Raw genomic sequence first — 24548 nt, 5'->3', positions numbered from 1 at the left:
ATATGATTAACTTGCACTTTTATTGAACCTGTTGTGAGTGTAATATGCAGAATCCTCCTCTGTTGTTCGCTGAGGACTTGTAGGCGTGGAATCTATAAATACATGGTAATTTCACGATAAGGTTTGTACATAGAGACTTGAGATCAAGCAAATGTTTACTCGAGCTCAGCATCAGCCAAGAAAATGCCCACAAGAAAAGGTGGAGACTTGAGGTCCCTCCTAACTTTTGGTGGAACATAATTCCTAACTTCATTCCTTGCCATGCAGTATTGAAATGAAAGCATATGGAGGTGATATATTTTTGTGAGAGTCATGGAAAGTATGAAACCACAATGCATGCAATTTAATTGTACTTGGGCTTGACCTTTTCAGGAAGAGATAAAAACTCTAACTAGGATTACAATTCCCAATCTCCACTTGTAGTCATGTTTCTTTGATTTAGTCGACGGAACTAAGTTCTTCTAGATGGATGCTTGCATTTGTCATTTTATGTGGTGCGTGGGCCATATGGACTGAGCGAAAGGCAAGAAGACATGGGGAGGCTAGGTGTACCATAGTACAAGCTCTCAAATGGGTTATTGATACGACGATGGACTTAGCCATGATAGGAAAAGAAAGTAAAATGAAGGCTCCAAAGAAAGCTAAATGGCCACCTCCTCATAATGGAATGATAAAGGTGAATGTCGATGCCTCACTCATGATAACACCAACCAGGGATGTACTGGGTTGATGATCTATGAAAAATTTGGTACTCTACTACGTGCACAAGCCCTTTGGTATGCATATGCAGCAAACCCTATGGCAATGGAAGGACAGGCGATTCGGGATGGGATGGTGTGACCCTTGTGAGAGGCTTCCACGGAGTTGTTGTTGAGAGCAATGCACAAGTAATCATAAAGTTGTTGAAGACAAAAAAATTGATCGTACCGAGATCGCTGGTCTCTTCATGAGATTAGAGAGCTAAGTGGACACTTTGAGAAATTTAGGCTGATTTTCGTATGAAGAGGCACTAATGAGGCGGCTTAATTATTGCAAAGCAAGCAACAAGTTTTAGGAGGAACATTCATGGTTTAATTACATTCTTGTATTCCTCACTAACACGTTGCATCATGATGTATGCCCAATTAAGTAAGCAATAAAGCTCTTTTACTCGGAAAAAAGATCCATGTCCACGTCCACTCTCACCAGTGGTCAATGAATCCGGAATTAAATGAGGACGATTAGGCGATCTGTCAATTATCGAAGCATGTTCTTATTTTGACCAGTAATCTTATGGATCGGTACTTGCTTGAACCATCTAAATGGAAATTTTTGTTTTTTTGTAACAAGAGAAACTTGGCTGGTTTTCTCCTGATGTGAGGTGGTAGGAGACTGCTAAATAGATGGTGAGGGTGGGTCAATAAGTCAAAATAGACAACATAGGAGGCTCCAAACTACAAGCGAGCATGAAGAAGCATAGAGCATTAAGCTAAGCAAGGCTCTTTCATGATCACCAAGCATTGGTACAGATTGATGATGACAGCGTCATGGACAAATGCTACCTCGGATATGGTGAGCGGTGGAGTCTCATGCTTGAGCTTCCAGGAAGCAACCGCCTAAACTAAGGAAATGCACACAACTACACCCATACCACTCGCCTAATGATTTCATGGCCAATATGGCACATGGGCCAATGACCCCATCCTGCCACATCACCCTAGCATGTGACCTCTTCACGTTGTTAAGTTGTAAATTGAAACATTAATTAATGCTCCCAAACTTAGTAAATAAATTATGGCATAAAGCATATAACACTTATAGAAAGAGAATAACAAAATGATAATGACAAAGGAAAATTATATGTATGCATTGTATGATCATCTCGATAGCTTTATTATGACATCTTGACCATATAGGTTGTTAGAGCATCTACAACACAACGCCTAAAAAGGGGCGCTAGGAATCCTGGTCTCTCTTGTTGCGTCGACGCAAAAAGTTGAGTTGAGCGCCCCTTAGTTTTTTTGCCTTACGCAATGCAAAGGGAAGGTTGTAGTTAGCGTCTTTGTTATGACCTTTCTTTTTTGGGGGGAGGGGCAGAGGTAGCTCATTTCTAGTTTATTTGGATGTTTATCTTGTTTGCATGTTTCCTACTTAAGTGTTGAGCATTGTAAATTAGTGATGGAGCCAAGACACGGTCCCCTTGGCCACAACCCGAGCTGCGAAACCCTCGCACAAAGTATATTTTACATCATAGCGCATTGCAGATGACTGTAGCATTAAAGCGGACACAGGGCCTAGTGCTATCCTCGCTCCTCCTCTATTGTAAATGTCGGTATGTGAGCAGTGTGCGACACGTTTGCTATGCTCTTAATTTTAGTAAGCCAAAAATTGTGATGGGTGACGTTTCTTCACCATTCAATTCATCCATGGCAACTACTAAGTATACAAAAAATGTTGTCCCATAACATGGGACAAAAGAGATTGCCTTATCCGCCGAACACCAGTATGTTCTTTTTTGTTCTCAACCATATGTAGAATTAAAGAAAAGGAAACCTTTTCTATCAATGAACGGTTGCCTCATATCTCAACAAAATTGGACGGTTCCTTTTGTATGAAACCTTCCTCCACTCATCATGACTCCAATAACATGTTGCCTTACCGCCCATAAAATATGAAAAACATGTGCGTCCATGTCCAAACTAAGACACATTATCTTTCGTGACAAGTGGTGCCTAGCAGCCACCTTGATTCACAAGGAGTCAATTAGAATCATCAATGCCATTTGGGTGTAACCTCATGGAACTTGATTTGCATGATTTCCAAAACAATGTAATATCATGCCATTCTGAGTACTACATGTTTTAAAATTATGTTTCATTGATCGAAGAAAATCTGAACAAATATTTTCATAAGGGAGACGTCATAATATTTTGTATCAAATGTAAGGGGGGGGGGGGTATCTGCTACAAATAAAACAACCCATATATAGCCCTTTCACTGAGAAGTATCCTCAAACTTTATTATTTACATGGCTAAAACTTATTAATATTCACGTTCACGGAAACCATCAATCAATAGTCTGGTTAAATGGTGGTTATAGCTTAGGCATTTCACCTAATGAATGGGCCATCAATCTTGTACCCATTAATTTAAGGGGTTTTACTGTGCAAAGTAAATAGACAAATGCAAAAAGTCCATATAATATACTCCATATTAATATTATATTATGACATTTTGATTCCTATACAAATTAAAATTATATTTGATTGCTTAAAGAAAAAAAATACAATGTTCACAAAAGGGTAGAGTCGAATGTTGTGTACCTAATGTAGGGATAGAAAATGCTCCTGCAAATAAACGCTCTAGCTCTCATCCTTTCAACGAGAAATCAACTCAAAATTTGAAATCTAGGTAGCTAATCTTATCAATATTCTGGTCAAGGAACCGATGAGTAGACTACCTAAATGATGGTAACTAAATAGGTGATCCGAGTTAATCTATACCTTTTAATATGAGAACAATGCCAACTTAGCATGCAATCTTGTATGAAAAATACCATCTCTTCTTTTTTTTGCGGGGGAAGAAAAAGACCATTTCAATATGCAACTATACACGGAAAAAATGCTAGTTTTATTCAAAAATATTTTACAACTATATAGTAATGTAATGCAGTATTTTATATGTATTTTTAGTTATGGTTCTCGTATCATTAATACAAATATCATGTTACCAAAACAAGTTGAAATATATTGCAACCGATTCCCGCAGTGGAGTACTCCCTCCGTTCCTACATATATGTCTTTCTATAGATTTCAACAAGTGACTACATACGAAACAAAATGAGTGAATCTATACTCTAAAATATGTTTACATACATCCATATGTTGCAATCCATTTGAAATGTCTAAAAAGACTTATATTTAGGAACAGAGGGAATACATTCTAATTTTGCCTAATAAATGGACCACCAATCTCATATATACATTAGTGTAAGAGATCTTATTGTAGTAATAAAAGAAATCAACGGATACAAAGAATCCACATCATATACTCCATATCACTGGACTATTCAATCTTATACAGATACGCATCCATACCAGTAGTATTTATTTTGAAAATCATCCATATTAATATGAACAATCTGTATTTAACCACCAAATAAAATCCAGGCTGTACAATATCTTCTTTTTTTTAGGGGTAGGCTGTACAATATCTGGTGGCATGTCTTGACTGCGAAGGTGAAGACTTCCAGCAAAATCCAAATATCACCGCCAGCACATAAAAGGTTTTTTTTTTGTACAGATAAGGAAAATCCAGGAAAATTCCCAGCTCATCTCTCGCCGTATACTGCTTATACGGCTTTGCCTCCCCTCGCGGACGATAAATACACGACGCACCACCAGAGGAGAAAAAGAAAAAGACGGATCAAATCAATCAACCAGATATAATAGATTAAAAAAATAAAAATCCACAACCCTAGCCTGCCTGCCATGACGCGGGACGGCGTGCCACCGGCGGCGCCTGCCGGCGGCGGTGCGGGGGACGGGCCGAGGCGGTGCTCGCAGTGCGGGCACCACGGGCACAACTCCCGCACATGCACGGCGCGCCCCGTGAAGCTCTTCGGCGTGCGCATCGGCGACAAGCCAATCAGGAAGAGCGTCAGCATGGGCAACCTCGCGCAGCTCGCGGAGGGTAGCGGCGGTGCCAGGGCCGAGGGGTACGGCTCCGAGGGCGACGACGACAAACCCCACAGGAAGCGAGGTGGGCTTTTTATTTTCCTTCTCTCCCCTGTTTTAGCCTACGGGGAGATGAGATTCTTTGTTTTGTTGCATGTGTATGGAGGTTTAGTCTCTGTTCTGTAAAAAAAATGTGTTCTGATCACCCCTGTGATGTTCTTTACGTAGTTAAGATGATTGTTTGTTGTAGTGTGCAAATATGTGGTTTTGTTGTGAAGGTGCAGTTTTGCTGTTGGCTTTTAAGATGGCAAGTGAGAAAGTTTTGATTTTACTGTGCCGATCGAAGTAGTTTTCTGAAACTTTGCGGAAAGTACTGCTTTTAATCTGGTAGGTTCGGTGTTAGTTGGGATTTTTGTTCGGTTTACGATGCCTAGTGGTGTGCAAAATTAGCAAACTACTCCAACTTAATACTTGGTTGAGACCTGTTTTAGTGTTTAGTTCATCACTTTGTCCCATTACTGACAGATTTGGGGGTTTACTGGTGGTGAGCGGTGCTTGTGACTGCTTCTTGTCATCAGAATTTACTCCCTCCGTCCCACAATATAAGATCGTTTTTCAAGCTATGTTAGATGGAGGGGGTACTTTTTTTTTTTGAAACGAATCTGAAGTTGTGCTTCTATTCCGCTGTTACCATTCAAGCTTGTGGCCTTGTCACTTAATTGGCTAAATGATTTTATTGCAACCCAGAAATAATATTCATTACAGTCACCAATATCATTAACTAGGTTACACTCACACTCCATATTTTGTACATGGTTTGCATTCTTTTAATGTGTAATGGTATACAGTACTGTTATAAATTTCCATGCAACTTCATGCTTGTTCTTTATTATGATTTAAAAATTTGAATGAATATGTCGAATTTGCATTGAAGAATGCCATTTATTTTGTTGGGTGACAGGTGAGTCATGGTCAGAAGAGGAGCACAAAAAATTTCTACTTGGATTGAACAAATTAGGAAAAGGTGATTGGCGTGGCATATCCCGTAATTATGTTGTCTCGAGGACACCTACTCAAGTTGCTAGCCATGCTCAGAAGTATTTCATTCGCCAAACAAATGTTAATAGGAGAAAGAGAAGATCAAGCCTCTTCGATATGGTTATTGAGGATGTGAGCATCTCTCCCTACCTTTCTATTTCTCTGCATGTAGTGTTGAGGTGCAACCAGGTTTAGCTGATTGTACTTAGGCAAACATGTCGCGATGCATTCTTAAGATTGGTGCTTATTCTTTTCCTCTTTGTTCCTGTTGCCTTAGTAAGTTCTCGTATACTCCGTTCCGAATTACTTGTCGCATGTATGGTTGTATCTAGATGTATTTTAGTTCTAGATACATCCATTTCTGCGACAAGTAATTTGGAACGGAGGGAGTAGCTGTTAGCATAGAATCACCCTGTTATATGAAGTGAATAAGACATCTCAAACATAATTGTTTTTTAAATATTTATTGCTTGTCCCCCAGTGTACCAATTGCTTATGATTGTTTTATGGTTTTTAATCAGCCTGGTGACCAGCCACTCTCCCGTTCATCGTCACAAGAGATGCCGCTCTCCCGTTCATCTTCACAAGATGTAGAAGAGTTCGTAGATGATCTACGGCCTGTTACTGCTCCTGTGACACCACCCGCTCCTATGCCCGTGATAACATCTGTTTCTGTCCCACCACCAGTGCCAGTAATGGCACCACCTGCTCCTGTGCCTATGCTAACATATGCATCAGCCCCATCGCCAGTTCTAGCAATGGCACATCAACCTCAGGGCAATGAATCGGCTGGTTCAAGTTCAATTGCTGGAGAAGCAGGGATGGTGATGCCACAAGTGATGCCCCCATATGGTTATCCTCCTCCAATGATGATTCCTGCACCTCACTATGTCCAAGCAGTTTTTCCGTATCCATACTATGGCTATGCTCCAATGTTCTATGGGCCACCAGTCTCTATGCAAGCATCATCACCAGTTACAGTACAAGCATCACATGAGCCTGTCAGGCCTGTTGCTGTCCACTCAGCTCCCCCGGTAAATGTTGAAGACCTGTACAACATGTCCAAACTCAACCTGAAGGGTGACTCAAGTACCAGCGGTGTTGCGCCTAACTTGGCGTTGCCTCCAAATCCAAACGGGAGACCAGAGAGGCAATCTGCTTTCCATGGAAAAGGGGCTGAGAATGGCTCATCGAACGGACTAATCCCGACAAAATGATTCTGTGGCTAGACCTTTAATGTGTATGTAAACCTTAGCTATTTATTATAGTAAAATCATGATATAGCTTTCTTGGTCATGTTCCGTGAGTAAATTTACTGTTAGTCTGTCATCAAGGTTGCATTTGTGTTTTGCCCTATTGATTTTCCCAAATTCACATCGATTCTCATACAGGACAGAGTTGGATAGTTGCACTTACGTTTCTGCACATAATTTTTGCGCCTTCCTGAGTATAATAAATCTCACAGGTTACCTCTACAACAGAAGTAGTATCAGGACCACTCTTTCATGTGGTTGAGGTAGGATTGAGCTATCTTGATCAGAGAAAAGATCATGTTATGTATTGTTTCTTCAGAGTTCAGAGTGCATTCAGTACAACCTGTTAGAGTGTATGTATTTCCCTGTAATACAGCGTATGGAGCACGACCCATGGTCAGTGCACGCGCGTGAGTCAGTGGGCATGTAGCCAGCCCACGTCCCTGCATGTAGTGGCACACGATAATGCAAGCGTGTGTTGAATCCCATAGCAAACCTCTCCTCTTCATGGTATAGATACCGCCGACCGGATCAATTCCCTTGCTCCGGCCACCGATCCCGCTTCCGCCGCTATGGGCGACCCTGATTCCCCCCTATCTACTACCTCTGACGGCCCCGGCGCTTCTGATGTTGTTGGGTCGCCTCCACCACCTCCTGCTCTCCTTCCGGCCGCCCCTGTCTCCATCGTCACGGCTGGCTCTGTTGCTGCCCGGCCTACGGCCCTGCCGCCCGTGGTCACCGTCGCTTCGTGACCATCGACATTCGCCGTCACGTTCCTGTCACCCTTGACTTGCTCGCCGGCAACTACGCACAGTGGCGCCGCCACTTCGACACTGCAATCGGGATGTTCGGCCTCCGCGATCATGTGGACGCCGCTGCCGTCCCGCGCTTCGACGACCCCGACTGGGCGATGGCGGACCACGCCGTTGTCCACTGGCTCAACACCACTGCCGCGCCTGATCTATTGGACGCCGTGATGGCGCAGGAGGACACCGCCCTCATCGTCTGGACGGCCATCAGCGGCATCTTCCGGGACAACCAACTTGCCCGGGCCGTCTACATCGACGCTGAGTACCACGCCATGGTGCAAGGCGATCTGACGATCATGCAGTACTGCACCAAGTTGAAGGCATACGCTGATCAGCTCCGCGATCTCGGCCAGCCGGTGTCGGAGTCGCGGCAGGTCTTCCACCTCTTGAGCGGGCTCAACCGCCAGTACCACGACGCCATCCCGCACATCACGTCGCAGTCGCCGCTGCCCTCGCTTCTCCAGACGCGCTCCTTTCTTCTTCTCTAAGAGCACCGGGCCGAGCAGACAGCGGGCCTCCAGGGCGCGCACGTGCTCTTCGTTGGGTGTGGCGCCACGCCGCCCTCTCCCTCACCACCTGTCGCGCCCCCTGCCGTGCCTGATGTCACCGGCGGCGGGCGTGCGCGCGGTGGGCGTGGGCGTCGTCGCGGCCACGGCAACGGCAGCGCACCACCACCGTCCGCCCCTCCCCGCGTTCCTGGCCTGCCTGCTCCCGCGCCTGGCACCAACTCGTGGACCGGTCTTGTCCAGGCGTGGCCGATGCCATGGCGCGCTCCGGGCTCTGGTGTTCTTGGGCCTCGCCCTGGGACTCCGCCTCAACAGGCAATGTACGATGCTCCGTCTCCAGCTGCTCCTGGCGCGTACGGCTACGGCAACGTACCCCCGTACGGCTACGGGTCGCCACCAGCCTACGCCACCCCTCCCGGAGCGCCGCCGCATCAACAGCCCCTGGACACGACTTCCCTTCAGGCCGCGCTTCACAGCGCCATCGCAGGGCCGTCGTCCTCTGGGAGCGCTCCCGAGTGGTACATGGACTCCGGCGCGGCATCGCACATGACCAACTCCCCCGGTACTCTCCACACTCTTCTCGCGTCTACTCCCTCCTCTCACATTATAGTTTGTAGCGGGGAGCATCTTCCCATCACACACACAGGCACCGGCTTACTCATCTCCGGTACCTCGCCCATCCAACTATGCAACATACTTGTCTCTCCCTCCTTGATCAAAAATCTCCTTTCCGTTCGTCAAATCTGTTGTGACAATCCCATTTCGGTTGAATTTGACTTATTTGGCTTCTCTGCCAAATTTTCACAATTTAGGCATTCGTACGCATATGATAAATCCAAATGAAAAGAAACCTTGCACATAGATTATTACCAAATAAGTCACATAGTTTTTACATCACAATAAATAAAAATCTCATAGTTTACAATTAAATGTATTTAAAATTGTACTAACTAGGAGTCCACATATAGTCAACCAAATTATTTTGAAGTTGAATGTGAGTCGTCCAATCACGCATTTCTTGATTAAATTGGGTAAACTGTGCAAACATTGTCACTCCATGCCCAGGCTCAACATTTTCACGCTGAAAATTCCCACCCTTGGTCGAGGAGGCTGTCATCACGCGCATCCTCTACGATCATGTTGTACATGACAACCCAAGCAATCATCACCTTCCACATCTTCCGGGTGCTCCATGTTCTAGCAGGGTGTCAAACAATAGCCCATCAAGATTGGAGCACACCAAAAGCAGGCTCTCTTGTTCTTGGGCAAACCTAGCCCTCTTCTCTCCTACCGGCTCAGAAATTGTCTTCACAATAGTCGACCACTGAGGATAGATGACATCAGCTAGGTAGTATCCCTTGTTGTATTGGTGGCCATTGACCTCAAAGTTGACATCTGGGAAGTTCCCTTCAGAAAGCCTTGCGAACACCGAAGACCGCTGAAGCACGTCGATGTCATTGTGAGAGCCTGACATGCTTCAAGTATGACCGTGCAAGCTTTAACATGCCCCTTATATTGCCCTTGTCAAGCAAATGGACGGTTCTACCACTCTCAGTGCATACAGTCTATGCTACCAATCATCCACGGAAAGCTCCTCGATTCATTGACCGCCAACAAACTGGGCAGTATCTGTGACACCCCCGATTTGACCGTACACTAATCATACACGTAAATGTGTACGATCAAGATCAAGGACTCACGGGAAGATATCACAACACAACTCTAGACACAAGTTAAAATAATACAAACTTTATATTACAAGCCAGGGGCCTCGAGGGCTCGAATACATAAGCTCGAAAACAAAAGAGTCAGCGGAAGCAACATTATCTGAGTACAAACATGAGCTAAACAAGTTTGCCTTAAGAAGGCTAGCACAAAAGCAACAACGATCGAAAAGGCAAGGCCTCCTGCCTTGGAGCCTCCTAACTACTCCACGTCGTCAGCGGCCGTCATGTAGTAGTTGGCACCCTCTGGGTAGTAGTAATCATCAGTAGTGTCGTCTGGCTCCTGGGATCCGTCATCTGGTTGCAACAATCGGGTATGGGGGAAAAAGAGGTAGCAAAGCAACCGTGAGTACTCATCCAAAGTACTCGCAAGACTTACATCAGATCTAAACTAAGTATGCATCTGTATCAAATGAATGGGTTGTATCTGTGGACTAAACTGCAGAATGCCAGAAGAGAAGGGGAAAGCCTAGCCTATAGAAGAATAGCATCTTCAAGCATCTTGCATCATATAGAAGAGTACAGATCAACATAATGTAAAGTAGTAGTAGTGTTATCAACCTCGGCCAGAGATCCTTTCTCGACTCCCTGCGAGAAAGAAATCCCAGAGTCATACTATACATTTCTCATAACCATTTCTCATCTCAAGTATCCAGTTCTAGTTGTATCGATCGGGATACAACTCCAAGTGTCTGTTACCGCATGACAGGCTATTGATAGATGTTTTCTTCCCTGCAGGGGTGCACCAACTTACCCACCACGCTCGATTAACTCCGTCCGGACACACTTTCCTGGGTCATGCTCGGTGACGGTGTCCTGGACTAGGGGGTACTCAACACATCATCTCCCGATCTGATAGATTGGGCCGAGGACCCCCGTGGCCGTATACTCATGGGCCAGTTCGGACAACTGCCGCATACAAGGAAGATTCCACAAGACTTGGCGATCAAGACAAGGACTTCTCCCCACCAGCGTATTCGTCTAGGACTCTTGTTAACCTAGGCATCTGGTGCATTATATAAACCAGGGCCAGGCTAGTCGATAGATCATATATACATACAATCATACCGTAGGCTAGCTTCTAGGGTTTAGCCTCCTTGATCTCGTGGTAGATCTACTCTTGTACTACCCATATCATCAATATTAATCAAGCAGGACGTAGGGTTTTACCTCCCTCAAGAGGGCCCGAACCTGGGTAAAACTTCGTGTCCCCTGCCTCCTATTACCATCGATCCAAGACGCACATATCGGGACCCCCTACCCGAGATCCGCCGGTTTTGACACCGACATTGGTGCTTTCATTGAGAGTTCCGCTGTGTGATCGACAAAAGGATCGATGGCTCGCCTGCAGATCAACTGCGACTTCGGCATCTTCGTCACCAGCTCGACTGGTCACCTTGGTTTGACTAAGAACTGCGCCCCGTGTTCGGATCACCATATCCAGACGGGGGCCTTCATCGAACATCAACTCTGATCTCTATCAAGATCATGGAGGAATCATCCATGGAGCTCGGGGGCTCAACGTCAACATTGCCCTCAAGCGACCGTGCTGTTTTTCTGGACAACAAACTCATATCTGCCGCCACCACCTCCTTGAGTATCGCTTTGACGATTGCTTTGGTGGAATTGTGCGGAATTGAGTCTACAACAACCCTGGAAAATTTCGTCGAGTTCTGATGGAGGAATCTCTGGCAATCCACGATATACCGGAGCCCTGTCAAATCTGGACGGGAATTTGGATGAGTTTAGGGTGTGGTGTATAGCTTCTAGCTCGGACGTCCTTTGGAAGTTCCAACCGTTGATCGGCTGCAGAATTCCTATATCTACCACCTCTCAAAATTTCAGCTCGATTCGACCGTCCAAACTCCGGGAACCTTCCGATTAGTGCATCACTTTTCGGATCTGTTTTCTGTGCGGAAACGAATCCGACCCGAGTTCATCTTTTTTATGAACAGGATTTCGGACATCCCTTTTGAAGGAGGTTTTGTATGGGGTATTGTGTTTTATTGCCGAACACATCCCACTAACTTTAAGATCTTTTGAACATGATCTTCAACATCATGCTGGTGTCAAACTAGTCCGGCAATATTACTCCACGGCTGCCGACCTGCGCTAGACACGTCGTCACTTTGTTGAGCCGAGCTCAACTTCTTCGGATCATCATCTCGGCAAGACGAACAAGAGTCCGGCATCGCGAAGGATAAATCATCACCAACATCGCCGCCCCATGGATTACACGGAGCGGGCATACCGGCATCGCCGCACGGTCGCTTCATCAAGCCGGCATCGACCACATCACGACCTGCATCGACAGGGCCGCACTATTGCTTCTTCAAGCTGGTGTCCATCACACCGACCTACTTCGACATTTCGGCTGGACCGGGGGCTTCGCCATCTTTTTATCAACCTACTCCGGACGCTTCGGCGTCACTAGCCGACTAGCTCCGTCACGTTAGCTGGGCTGAGGGCTTTGCCTCGGCGAGTCAACCTTTACCAGCATTGCCATGCCGTCGTTTTATCGCCCATCAGACAATGGGTGTGCGGAGCGAGTCCCAATTTTGGGAATCATCTTCCTTCGGATTGCTACAACAAATAAACCAGGTGCTATTAATCCTAATATTTTTTGCTTGTTTGGGTTCATTTTTCCCAAGGAATTATTACTCTGGTTTGTCCATGATATGTACACAGGTCTATCAAATAGTGACCGCATTAACGATGGTCGCGTGGTGGTTCAATCAATTTCCGTACATAGTCCGGCGAACGCCGCATCCGGAGCTCGGACCGACCTGTGAATTCAGGCTTTGCCACGCCTTTATTACATCACGCCGACGCCCTGCATTGACATTGACTTCGGCGCCAGGCCATATTTCTTTTATTACTCACTTTGCATAAATTATTTATTATGAACGTTTTTTTAATTATCATTATTACTATTATCTCCGGTTGGCACTATTTTTTGTGCACAGGAAAATGATCCGGGGACTTCGGCGTCACTCTGCCGGTCTGCATTGACCGTGCTATGTCACCACTTCGGCGTGTCGAGCTCTCCGCTCCGCCACCTCGGGACCAGCTTGGGGGATGGAACCTTGGCCCGCATCAAGCTCGGACCGCGTCATCAATATCGAACACATTAACCAGCTAAGTCGCTTTCATGCTCAAAGCTTTAATTTCTAACTTGTGCCCGGTTCGACCAAGCATTATACTTTTTTGGAAAAAAGTTGCCTGTAAAAAATTTCCTTGTCCAAACTTTGTTTGTGACGCATAAATTCAAATACCCCGTTTACTTGGGGGCTTCCTTTATGAAGTTTTTCCTGTTGCATATGATTATACTTGTACGGTTTCGTTCCTTGTTCGTGTATTACGCCACAATATGCACCATATTGACTTAAGCGATTTGCAAGCTGGGTTGCCTCGCTCCTGTGTTTACCCCTACATTCCCGATTGTTCAGCTAGGGAGTAAAGGGAGCACCTCTGCGATTGTCACGATCGGGTCAACCGAGCCGGACCTCAGACTGGGTGAAGCCGAAAGCTAGCGCTCTTATAGTTTTCAATAATGGTCGGCACACAACGGAACTCATGAGTACAAAAAATCTATTGCACAAGTCTCATAATAACAATGAGCACCGAAGAAAGGTATCGGTGGGGGTACTATTTTCTTTGAAGATGCTTCTTACACTTTGCAGTAATATAGCATAAGTTCCCTGAGCGCGCTTTGTCTATTACAACCTTTTGCCCCGATTGCCTGGTTATTGGAAACACCGTCGATATTCTTGACAGATGGAGTACATAACACTTTTCGGTCCTTGACCGAAGAGGGAGAAGCCGACGGTCGGTTAAGACGCGTTTAAAGTTCGGTTGAACATAGATATGATATAAGTACTTCTGTACATGGAATCATTCTTTTACCCAAGTCACTTGGGGGCTCTTAAATTTATATGAGCCGTTTTATGATAAGTGTTCTTCTTCTTAGTCGTTGCAAAGTTTTATTATTATTATTATTATTATTATTATTATTATTATTATTATTATTATTATTATTATTATTTATCACTCCTTTTCTCGACGCGAGTATGCGGTCACTAGTCGGGGAGCCTAATTTCTCTCTCAAAGCCGCTAGAGTTTAGTTTGCTAAACTGGCCTGATGAGAAGTACTCCGCCCTCGGGATAGGAGGTTGAAGCTGTAGGCTGACCCGCTCGAAGTCTTGAGATAGGATGTATCATGTTAAAGCACGATAGAAGCACTTCTTTTTTCTAAGACCAACTTTCGGATTGGCACCGAACACTTGATATTGTTTGGGCGTCATGTTTTTACTGACGTTTCTTGGTTTTCCAAGCTTTTTGGCACTTTTAAACTATTTGTGCTTTTCCCTCATTAGTCTCGCAGTGCAACGCTGGACACCTTTAGGGATTCGGCAAAAACATTCTCGGATATTGCTATATATGCATCGGTTTCGAATTGTGTCTTCGGTCAATAGTTGGGTTGCCCGGCTCTTGTGCTTTCCTCCTACGTTCCGCTTTCTTCGGCTAGGTGTGCAAAGGGAGAACCACTGCGATTGTGCTTCCAGCTCGCATGGTCAAGCACCTCAGTGGAGAAAGCCGAAAACTGACTGTCACAATAAGCGTAAACTGGTCAGCGATCCGATGACTATGTTAAATGATGGGCCGTTCATAACATTGGCCGAAGTGTTTACGGCTTGACCTCGACTGTCGCCGAACACTACCGGGGGCTATTAGCTGGCCTCCCAAACTAAATCATCGATATTTTTCTCTTACATTCGAGCAGAGGTTTCATGGTCATGCTTAGCATGACAACCCAAAGAAAGGAACCGATAGCGGGACTATTTTCTTTGGAAGACATTTCTTCTGTTAAACAGTAATATAACATATCTCTCTGCGTACCTTTGTTCATAAAACCGTATGGCCAGATTGCCTTGTTTGTCGTAAATCTTGGCCCTCATAAAGGCTTTATAAAGTAGGACAAACACTCCTCGGCTACTAGCCGAGGAGGTGGAAGCCGATGGTCGGTCAACAAAGTTTTGTACAATGCGGATCCAAGCATTAATGACGTAAAGTACTTGGATACATAGAGTCATTACACATAATTTGTGATTCTACTATGGATATCGATCCTTAATTCGGCCACCCGTGCCCGCATTAAGGCTCGGGAGCTACTGGGCTTCGGCCTTATTATTTACAAATATTAAAGGGGCACATCGATCCCCTGATCTGGTGTTGCCACCCGACCAGTGTCTCGGGGGCTACTGCATTGCCTGTTCAATGCAGAAAATTTTAAGTGCAATACAGTTTCCGAGGAGATTTTGATCCTCAGGTTGGTCGGCCGCACCCAACCTGAGTCTCGAGGACTGAGCATGCCGCTTTTCGTGTCCCGAAGTATTCTGCCGAGCTAGGACTTGATCCTCAGGCCGATTTTGCAAATTAACCCGAGTCTCAGCGGCTACTGGGATCAGCGGTCTTACGTCATCCTTCAGGTGCATCTCGGGTTTTAGACCGATACACACCTTGAGGGCTACTGGATATATCTCGGCAGAGAATAAATTGCACCAATAAAAAATATTGATGAAAAATCGGCCCACAGTCGGGGTGGTGCACCACCTCGGAAGCAGTCCGGCATAAAGCTCGGGCGCTAGTGGCTGGCTCCATAGAGGGCATTTCCGGCATTAAGCTCGGCTAAACTCCTTCAACTTTTTTGAACCAAGGTGATATGACACCTCGGATATAGTCCGGCGTTGGAGCTCGGGTACAGTCCGGCGTTGGAGCTCGGATACATTCCGGCGTTGGAGCTCGGAAGCGGTCCGACATTGGTGCTCGACCGCAAAAGATACCTCGAATGCAGTCCGGCGTTAGAGCTCGGACGCAAGAGGACACTGCCTCCCGGGAACAACTTCAAACCCGAGGTGTGGCATAAAAACAACAAGGCATTGATAAAGGCCGGAAACTTAAAGGGGCTCCTCGGATACCCGACGTATAAACTTGTCGAATTCATTTTGGCGATCCTCAAGATCGAAGATGAGAAGATTTGTTGAACCAGTTTTCAAGACCGTCGACTGAAGATGAAGAACATTCGAAAGAATCGAGGAGCGTCCCTAACTTGAAGACCGGTTCAGGGGGCTACTGACGGTGTCCTGGACTAGGGGGTACTCAACACATCATCTCCCGATCTGATAGATTGGGCCGAGGACCCCCGTGGCCATATACTCATGGGCCAGTTCGGACAACTGCCGCATACAAGGAAGATTCCACAAGACTTGGTGATCAAGACAAGGACTTCTCCCCACCAGCGTATTCGGCTAGGACTCTTGTTAACCTAGGCCTCTGGTGCATTATATAAACCAGGGCCAGGCTAGTCGATAGATCATATATACATACAATCATACCATAGGCTAGCTTCTAGGGTTTAGCCTCCTTGATCTCATGGTAGATCTACTCTTGTACTACCCATATCATCAATATTAATCAAGCAGGATGTAGGGTTTTACCTCCCTCAAGAGGGCCCAAACCTGGGTAAAACTTCGTGTCCCCTGCCTCCTGTTACCATCGATCCAAGACGCATAGTTCGGGACCCCCTACCCGAGATCCACCGGTTTTGACACCGACACCCGGCCTCGGCCAAACAATATGCCGCAACCTGACCTAGGCTTAATAGAGAGGTCAGCACGCCGGACTAAACCTATGCCCCCAGGGGTCATGGTCCATCTCCTCGGGAACTCCTTCATGTTGCGTACGCGGTCGGTGAGCAGACCTAGCTACCTCCTTCAAAAAGGCAGGTGCTTACCAGTCCAAGCCGGCGCGCGCCGCTCAGTCGCTGACGTCTATTAAGCTTCGGCTGATGCATACGACGTAGAACACCCATACTATGCCCACGTGATGGTTAGTGCTATCAGGCCAGAGGCCCCTCGGATCAAATATCCAAATCATAGTGGATTAGGAGCACAAGGTAACAAGCAGAGACTCACGATCGATGTGACCCTGTCACCCCGTCTCGAGTACTTGCGGCAAGGGCTAAGAATGCCCGGCCACGCCTCATAAGTATCTCGCGGGCACCTTCCAGGTCAACCCGACTCCACATCACTCGCTATTAAGCTCGCGCGGGTACCCCTCAGGGCCGACCCATCTTTAGTAACATGGTTCAGTGTAAAGTCATAGTAACCATAGTAACTGTGTGTCTAACACCAAGGGGAAAACCCGAGGAATCACCCCCGGTGAATTCCACTCGATGTTATCATCAAGGTGAACGTAAGAGGATCCACCCTCGAGGTTCAAACTTGAGGGGTTGCACGACAGAGCCGTAACGGAAGTGGTTAAGGAGGAAATCACCCTCGATGACCTCGACCGTATAGCTACACTACAGAGATCTCATTAGGAGTGATATAAGAGGTTCCACCCTCAGCACTCAATGGTAACTCTGCAGAGTCGTACAACCAGGGGGTGATGTGCGGTGTCGGGGCCTGGACATCGATCACGTTGATCGAGTCATCGAACATAAAGCAAGGCAACTGGACAAGGTGGGGTCACTGATGGATCTCTAACCAACCTATACTAAGCAGTTTAGGATAAGCAGGTAAGGTATGAAAGCAGGTAACAAAAACAGGCTATGCATCAGAGTAGGATCATACATAAAGCAGTAGCAGTTCTAATGCAAGCATGAGAGGGAAAGAAATGGGCGATATCGGAATGCTCAAGGGGGGTTTGCTTGCTTGGAAGCTCTGCTGAAAAGGAAGAAGTGTCGTCGTCGACGTAGTCGATCACAGGGGCGACATCGGTCTCGGGGTCTACCGGAGAGAAGAGGGGGAAGAACAATAAATATAAAGCAAACACAACATCACAAAGCATAACATGACAATATGATGTGCCGGGTGTGACCTAACGTATGGCTACACGATATAGGTGAAGGGGGAATTCAACCGGGAAGGTATTCCCGGTTCCGGACCTGTGTCAGACAGATGAACGGAGGGGGAATGTTCCATGTTCAGCATGCTAGGGGCATGTGACAGATGAACGGGCCACATATTCGGATTCGTTGGTTTTTTCTGAGCAACTTTCATGTATAAAACCTTTTCATCCGAGTTACGGATTATTTTATATGATTTTCAAACTTTTAAACAATATTCTGGAATCATTAAAATTAACAAAAATGGAATATGACGTCAGCATGACATGTTGATGATGTCAGCGGTTAACAGAGCGGCTGACCAGGTCAAACCTGACAAGTGGGGCCACTTGGACCCACATGTCAGCCTCTGTTAGCTTAACGGTGGATTAAACTAATCTAGCAGGGTTAATTAGGGGTGTGGGCCCCGGGTGCCAGTGAGTGTTTAGGTTAATCTAATTACTTATATATATATAATGTTTATTAGACTAATTAACAAAGGGGGGCACACTTGTCAGGGTCAACTGTGCACAGTCAGTGCTGGGGAACGTAGTAATTTCAAAATTTTCCTACGCACACGCAAGATCATGGTGATGCATAGCAACGAGAGGGGAGAGTGTTGTCCACGTACCCTCGTAGTCTGAAAGTGGAAGCGTTAGCACAACACGGTTGATGTAGTCGTACGTCTTCATGGCCCGACCGATCAAGCACCGAAACTACGACACCTCCGAGTTCTAGCACACATTCAGCTCGATGACGATCCCCGGACTCCGATCCAGCAGAATGTCGGGGAAGAGTTCCGTCAGCACGACGGCATGGTGATGATCTTGATGTTATGTTCTACCGTCGCAGGGCTTCGCCTAAGCACCGCTACAATATTATCGAAGATTATGGTGGAGGGGGGCACCGCACACGGCTAAGAGATCAATGATCAATCGTTGTCTATGGGGTGCCCCCTGCCCCCGTATATAAAGGAGCAAGGGGGAGGAGGTGCGGCCAGGCAAGGGGCACGCCAGGAGGAGTCCTACTCCCACCGGGAGTAGGACTCCCCCCCGTTTTCCATGTTGGACTAGGACTCGGGGGGGGGGGGGGAGAGAGAGAGGGGAAAGGAAAGGGGGGGGGGGGCGCCCCCCCTCCTTGTCCAATTCAGACTTGGGAGGGGGGGGGGGGAGGGGCGCGCGGCTGCCCCTTGGCCTCCTCTCTACTTCCTCCACTAGGCCCATTAAGGCCCATTAGGTAACCGGGGGGGGTTCCGGTAACCTCCCGGTACTCCGGTAAAATGCCGATTTCACCCGGAACACTTCCGATGTCCAAACATAGGCTTCCAATATATCAATCTTCATGTCTCGACCATTTCGAGACTCCTCGCCATGTCCTTGATCACATGCGGGACTCCGAACAACCTTTGGTACATCAAAACATATAAACTCATAATGAAACTATCATCGTAACGTTAAGCGTGCGGACCCTACGGGTTCGAGAACAATGTAGAAATGATCGAGACACGTCTCCGGTCAATAACCAATAGCGGAAACTGGATGCTCATATTAGCTCCTACATATTCTACGAAGATCTTTATCGGTCAGACCGCATAACAACATATGTTGTTCCCTTTGTCATCGGTATGTTACTTGCCCGAGATTCGATCGTTAGTATCTTAATACCTAGTTCAATCTCGTTACCGGCAAGTCTCTTTACTCGTTTTGTAATACATCATCCCGCAACTAACTCATTAGCTGCAATGCTTGCAAGGCTTAAGTGATGTGCATTACCGAGAGGGCCCAGAGATACCTCTCCGACAATCGGAGTGACAAATCCTAATCTGGAAATACGCCAACCCAACATGTACCTTTGGAGACACCTATAGAGCACCTTTATAATCACCTAGTTACGTTGTGATGTTTGGTAGCACACAAAGTGTTCCTCTGGTAAATGGGAGTTGCATAATCTCATAGTCATAGGAACATGTATAAGTCATGAAGAAAGCAATAGCAGAATACTAAACGATCAAGTGCTAAGCTAACGGAATGGGTCAAGTCAATCACATCATTCTCCTAATGATGTGATCCCGTTAATCAAATGACAACTCATGTCTATGGCTAGGAAACATAACCATCTTTGATCAACGAGCTAGTCAAGTAGAGGCATACTAGTGACACTCTGTTTGTCTATGTATTCACACAAGTATTATGTTTCTGGTTAATACAATTCTAGCATGAATAATAAACATTTATCATGATATAAGGAAATAAACAATAACTTTATTATTGCCTCTAGGGCATATTTCCTTCAGTCTCCCATTTGCACTAGAGTCAATAATCTAGATTACACAGTAATGATTCTAACACCCATGGAGCCTTGGTGCTGATCATGTTTTGCTCGTGGAAGAGGTTTAGTCAGCGGGTCTGCAACATTCAGATCCGTATGTATCTTGCAAATTTCTATGTCTCCCACTTGGACCAAATCCTGAATGGAATTGAAGCGTCTCTTGATGTGCTTGGTTCTCTTGTGGAATCTGGATTCCTTTGCCAAGGCAATTGCACCAGTATTGTCACAAAAGATTTTCATTGGACCCGATGCACTAGGTATGACACCTAGATCGGATATGAACTCCTTCATCCGGACTCCTTCATTTGCTGCTTCTGAATCAGCTATGTACTCCGCTTCACAGGTAGATCCCACCACGACGCTTTGTTTAGAACTGCACCAACTAACAGCTCCACCGTTTATTGTAAACACGTATCCAGTTTGCGATTTAGAATCGTCCGGATCAGTGTCAAAGCTTGCATCAACGTAACCATTTACGATGAGCTCTTTGTCACCTCCATATACGAGAAACATATCCTTAGTCCTTTTCAGGTACTTTAGGATGTTCTTGACCGCTGTCCAGTGATCCACTCCTGGATTACTTCGGTACCTCCCTGCTAGACTTATAGCAAGGTACACATCAGGTCTGGTACACAGCATTGCATACATGATAGAGCCTATGGCTGAAGCATAGGGAACATCTTTCATTTTCTCTCTATCTTCTGCGGTGGTCGGACATTGAGTCTTACTCAACTTCACACCTTGTAACACAGGCAAGAACCCTTTCTTTGCTTGATCCATTTTGAACTTCTTCAAAACTTTGTCAAGGAATGTGCTTTGTGAAAGTCCAATTAAGAGTCTTGATCTATCTCTATAGATCTTAATGCCCAATATGTAAGCAGCTTCACCGAGGTCTTTCATTGAAAAACTCTTATTCAAGTATCCCTTTATGCTATCCAGAAATTCTATATCATTTCCAATCAGTAATATGTCATCCACATATAATATCAGAAATGCTACAGAACTCCCACTCACTTTCTTGTAAATACAGGCTTCTCCAAAAATCTGTATAAAACCAAATGCTTTGATCACTATCGGTGTCAAAACTGGCGGATCTCGGGTAGTGGGTCCCGAACTGTGCGTCTAGGCCGGATGGTAACAGGAGACAAGGGACACAATGTTTTACCCAGGTTCGGGCCCTCTTGATGGAGGTAAAACCCTATGTCCTTCTTGATTAATATTGATGATATGGGTAGTACAAGAGTAGATCTACCACGAGATCAAGGAGGCTAAACCCTAAAAGCTAGCCTATGGTATGGTTGTTGTATGATGAAGTTGGCCTACGGACTAAAACCCTCCGGTTTATATTGACACTGGAGAGGGTTAGGGTTACACAAAGTCGGTTACAATGGTAGGAGATCTTGAATATCCGCATCACCAAGCTTACCTTCCACGCCAAGGAAAGCTCCATCCGGACACGGGACGGAGTCTTCAATCTTGTATCTTCATAGTCCTGAGTTTAGCTGAAGGTATAGTCCGGCTACCCGAACACCCCCTAATCCAGGACTCCCTCAGTAGCCCCTGAACCAGGCTTCAATGACGATGAGTCCGGCGCACAAATTGTCTTCGGCATTGCAAGGCGGGTTCCTCCTCCAAATTCTTCATAAAAGTTTGTAAACACCAAGAGTAGTGTCCGACTCTGCAAAATAAGCTTCCATGTATTGCCATAGAGAGAATAATATTAACACAAATCTAATCTGCTGACGTATTCCGCAACATGACATCACACTACGGCCAAGCCTTTATTCAAATCGTTTTCACTTTTCCACCTCAGCGTGTTTTGCGAGGCGGTTTCCTTGGCACGTCTTGTCAAAGCAGAGATCGTGTCCCCTCTATTTACGGGATTCTCATCAATACAGACGTGGGTAACCCAATCGTGCCCGTTAGCATGTTTTCTCGATTAAAGGCGAGTCCCAAACGGTTACGGGGAGGGCTCCTGGTATTCAACCTCTTATAAAGAGACCAAGGCCTTACTCCTTTTCTCCAATCTGAAAACGAGTTCGCCTGTCGCCTCGAGTTCCAACACCCTAGGCTCCAGATTCCAGGCGCTTTGGACCTTCGACAATGTCCGGTTCTGACCTTCAAGGCCGATGGATGCCCTCCTCCGTCATGGAGGAGGACGTGCTAAGGTTGAGAGAGGCTAAGTTTTTGACCGCCAAAATTTCGCATAGGTTGCCTGCTCAAAGGCAGGCTATTCCCAGTCCCCAGCCTGGTGAGAGCGTAGTGTTCATGTCTCACTTCCTTCGGGGTTTAGGCTTCCCGATGGATCCCTTCGTGAGGGGGCTGATGTTCTATTATGGGCTAGAATTTCATGACCTAGCTCCGGAGTCCATCCTCCACATTTCCTCATTCATCGTTGTGTGCGAAGCGTTCCTCCGTGTTACTCCTCACTTCGGATTATGGCTCAAGACTTTTGGAGTGGAGCCGAAGATGATCGAGGGACGGCACGCAGAGTGCGGAGGTGCTGTCATAAGTAAGAATGCCGATGCTCCATGGCCCGAGGGCTCCCTTCAAGAGGAGCTCAGCTTGTGGCAACGAGAGTGGTTTTATATCACCGCTCCCAGGAGTGCCAAGTGGGTGATGCCTCCTGCCTTTCGCTCGGGTCCCCCACCACGGCTAGCGTCATGGGTCAACAAAGGATTAGATTGGGGGTTATCCAAAGACGTGCCCCTGTTGTAGGGCCGCATTAGGGATCTCTTAGAAAGGGACCTCAACCTGGTCAAGGTGACGCAGGTCATGCTGATTCGCCAAACATTTCCCGGCAAACGTCGCTCCCTTCGTCTGTGGGAGTTTAATCCGGAGGGACCACGAGCTCTCCAGCATTTTATGGGCGCAACGCCCGTGGAGATGTATAAAATGTTCTTCGGATCACAAGCAATGTGCCCGGATTTGACCGAGGACGCAGGTTTAAGCTGCAATCGCCCGGATACTCAAGTAAGTAACCTTGTGCCCGGACTCGCTATCCGTAAAATTGTCATAAACTTGTCCCTGAAAGAGCTATCCTTTTAAACAGGAGTGGGTAGTGAAGGCGAAGCTGATCAGGTGTCCGGCTCCCCTTCCTGAGACCAGGCCGGATCCCGTGCTAGTCAGGATGTTGAAGATCGTGCCTTTGGAGGGAAGTGAGAGGGGGGGGGGACAAGGAAACTATGGCCTCCTCGAAGGAGGCTGCTCCGAAGGGAGGAACTGACAATTCCTCTCCTAGGGGGAAGAAGAGGGCCGCCTCTAACGACCCGGAGACCATGGCCTCAAAGCGGGGTAAGAAGTCCTCGTCAGAGGGTCCGGCGCCGGGGAGATCCTCGGCCGAACTACGCCCCCAAAGGGGTCAGCCCTCCAGCGAGCCGTAAGTAGAGAAAGATTTTCCTTTAGAGGGATGAGAGAAATCCTTACTTTTTATCCGAGAAGATTAACTGAAATTTTACCTTGTAGCTCGGACCTCAGCCCTTCTCAGCAGAGCTCGTCTTCGGGGGATCTTCTTCCAGAGATGATGGAGAGTGGAACGCCTCCCCCTGCCGTACCGCCTAGCGAGGCGGGCGACCCTAAGGTGTCGTCGTGGAGGGTTTCTCGGAATCCGGCAGGGGTGGAAGGTAGCCATATGCCCCCCCAAGGTTCTCCGCGTCCTGCCTTCGATGGAGGTCATAGGACGAGTCCGGCACCATCTGGTGCGCGGTCGGAGGAGCTGATGATTCTGCTGGGGCGAGCTTCTATCTCAGAGGAGCACCGTGCATTGATGGGTATGGTGATTGGAAGGATTTCGTCCGTGGAAAGCGGATTGCATGAGGCCGTCAGAAGTTTGCTGACGGGTTTTGAGGTACGTTTGATAATGTACTTCTTTGTCAGTTGTGCATAAACAAGATGCGCCCTGTGTAGATAGTAGCCCCTGAGACTCTATGCGTTATCAAAATTGACGGCACGCAGAGGATCATAATCCCAGGTCTAATTTTCGCCTTTGTATATAGGTGGCGAACTGTCCGGAATCGAGCCGAACTGATGATTTTGCCGAACTAAAGCGGCAACTTGACGTGGCAGATGCCGACCTCGTGCTCGTCAACGAGCGACTTGATGATGCTCAAGGTATGCAATTCCTCGGGCGGCATCTGGTAAGAGGAGCTTTTATGCCAGTATCTTACAATGTGTGTGCTTGACGCAGATGGTGCAGCCGCCGTGGAGAGTCTCCGGGCGGAACTTGCCCGAGCTAAGGAACAAGCTAGGACAAGTGATGCGGCTGCCGAGAAGGCACATGAAGAGCTGAGAGCCAAACAGGCTGCTCACTGCCGAAGCAAGAAGGAGATGGCCAAGATGGCCGTGAAG

At 46.7% G+C, this 24548-nt stretch overlaps 1 protein-coding gene across 1 annotated transcript; it reads left to right on the top strand.

The window, feature by feature from the left end:
* Positions 1-4384: 4384 nt before the first annotated feature.
* Positions 4385-7047, top strand: LOC123147412 (transcription factor KUA1). The gene is made up of 3 exons (XM_044566658.1): positions 4385-4740; positions 5617-5825; positions 6215-7047. Exons 1-3 carry the CDS (start codon positions 4470-4472, stop codon positions 6908-6910), a joined length of 1176 nt encoding a protein of 391 aa, XP_044422593.1. The 5' UTR covers positions 4385-4469; the 3' UTR covers positions 6911-7047.
* Positions 7048-24548: the final 17501 nt, after the last annotated feature.

The sequence above is a fragment of the Triticum aestivum genome, chromosome 7A, assembly GCF_018294505.1.
Source record: "Triticum aestivum cultivar Chinese Spring chromosome 7A, IWGSC CS RefSeq v2.1, whole genome shotgun sequence".
Classification (NCBI taxonomy): Eukaryota; Viridiplantae; Streptophyta; class Magnoliopsida; order Poales; family Poaceae; genus Triticum; species Triticum aestivum.
Note: the sequence above shows the minus strand (reverse complement) of the source record. Positions and strands in the feature narration are given on the sequence as shown.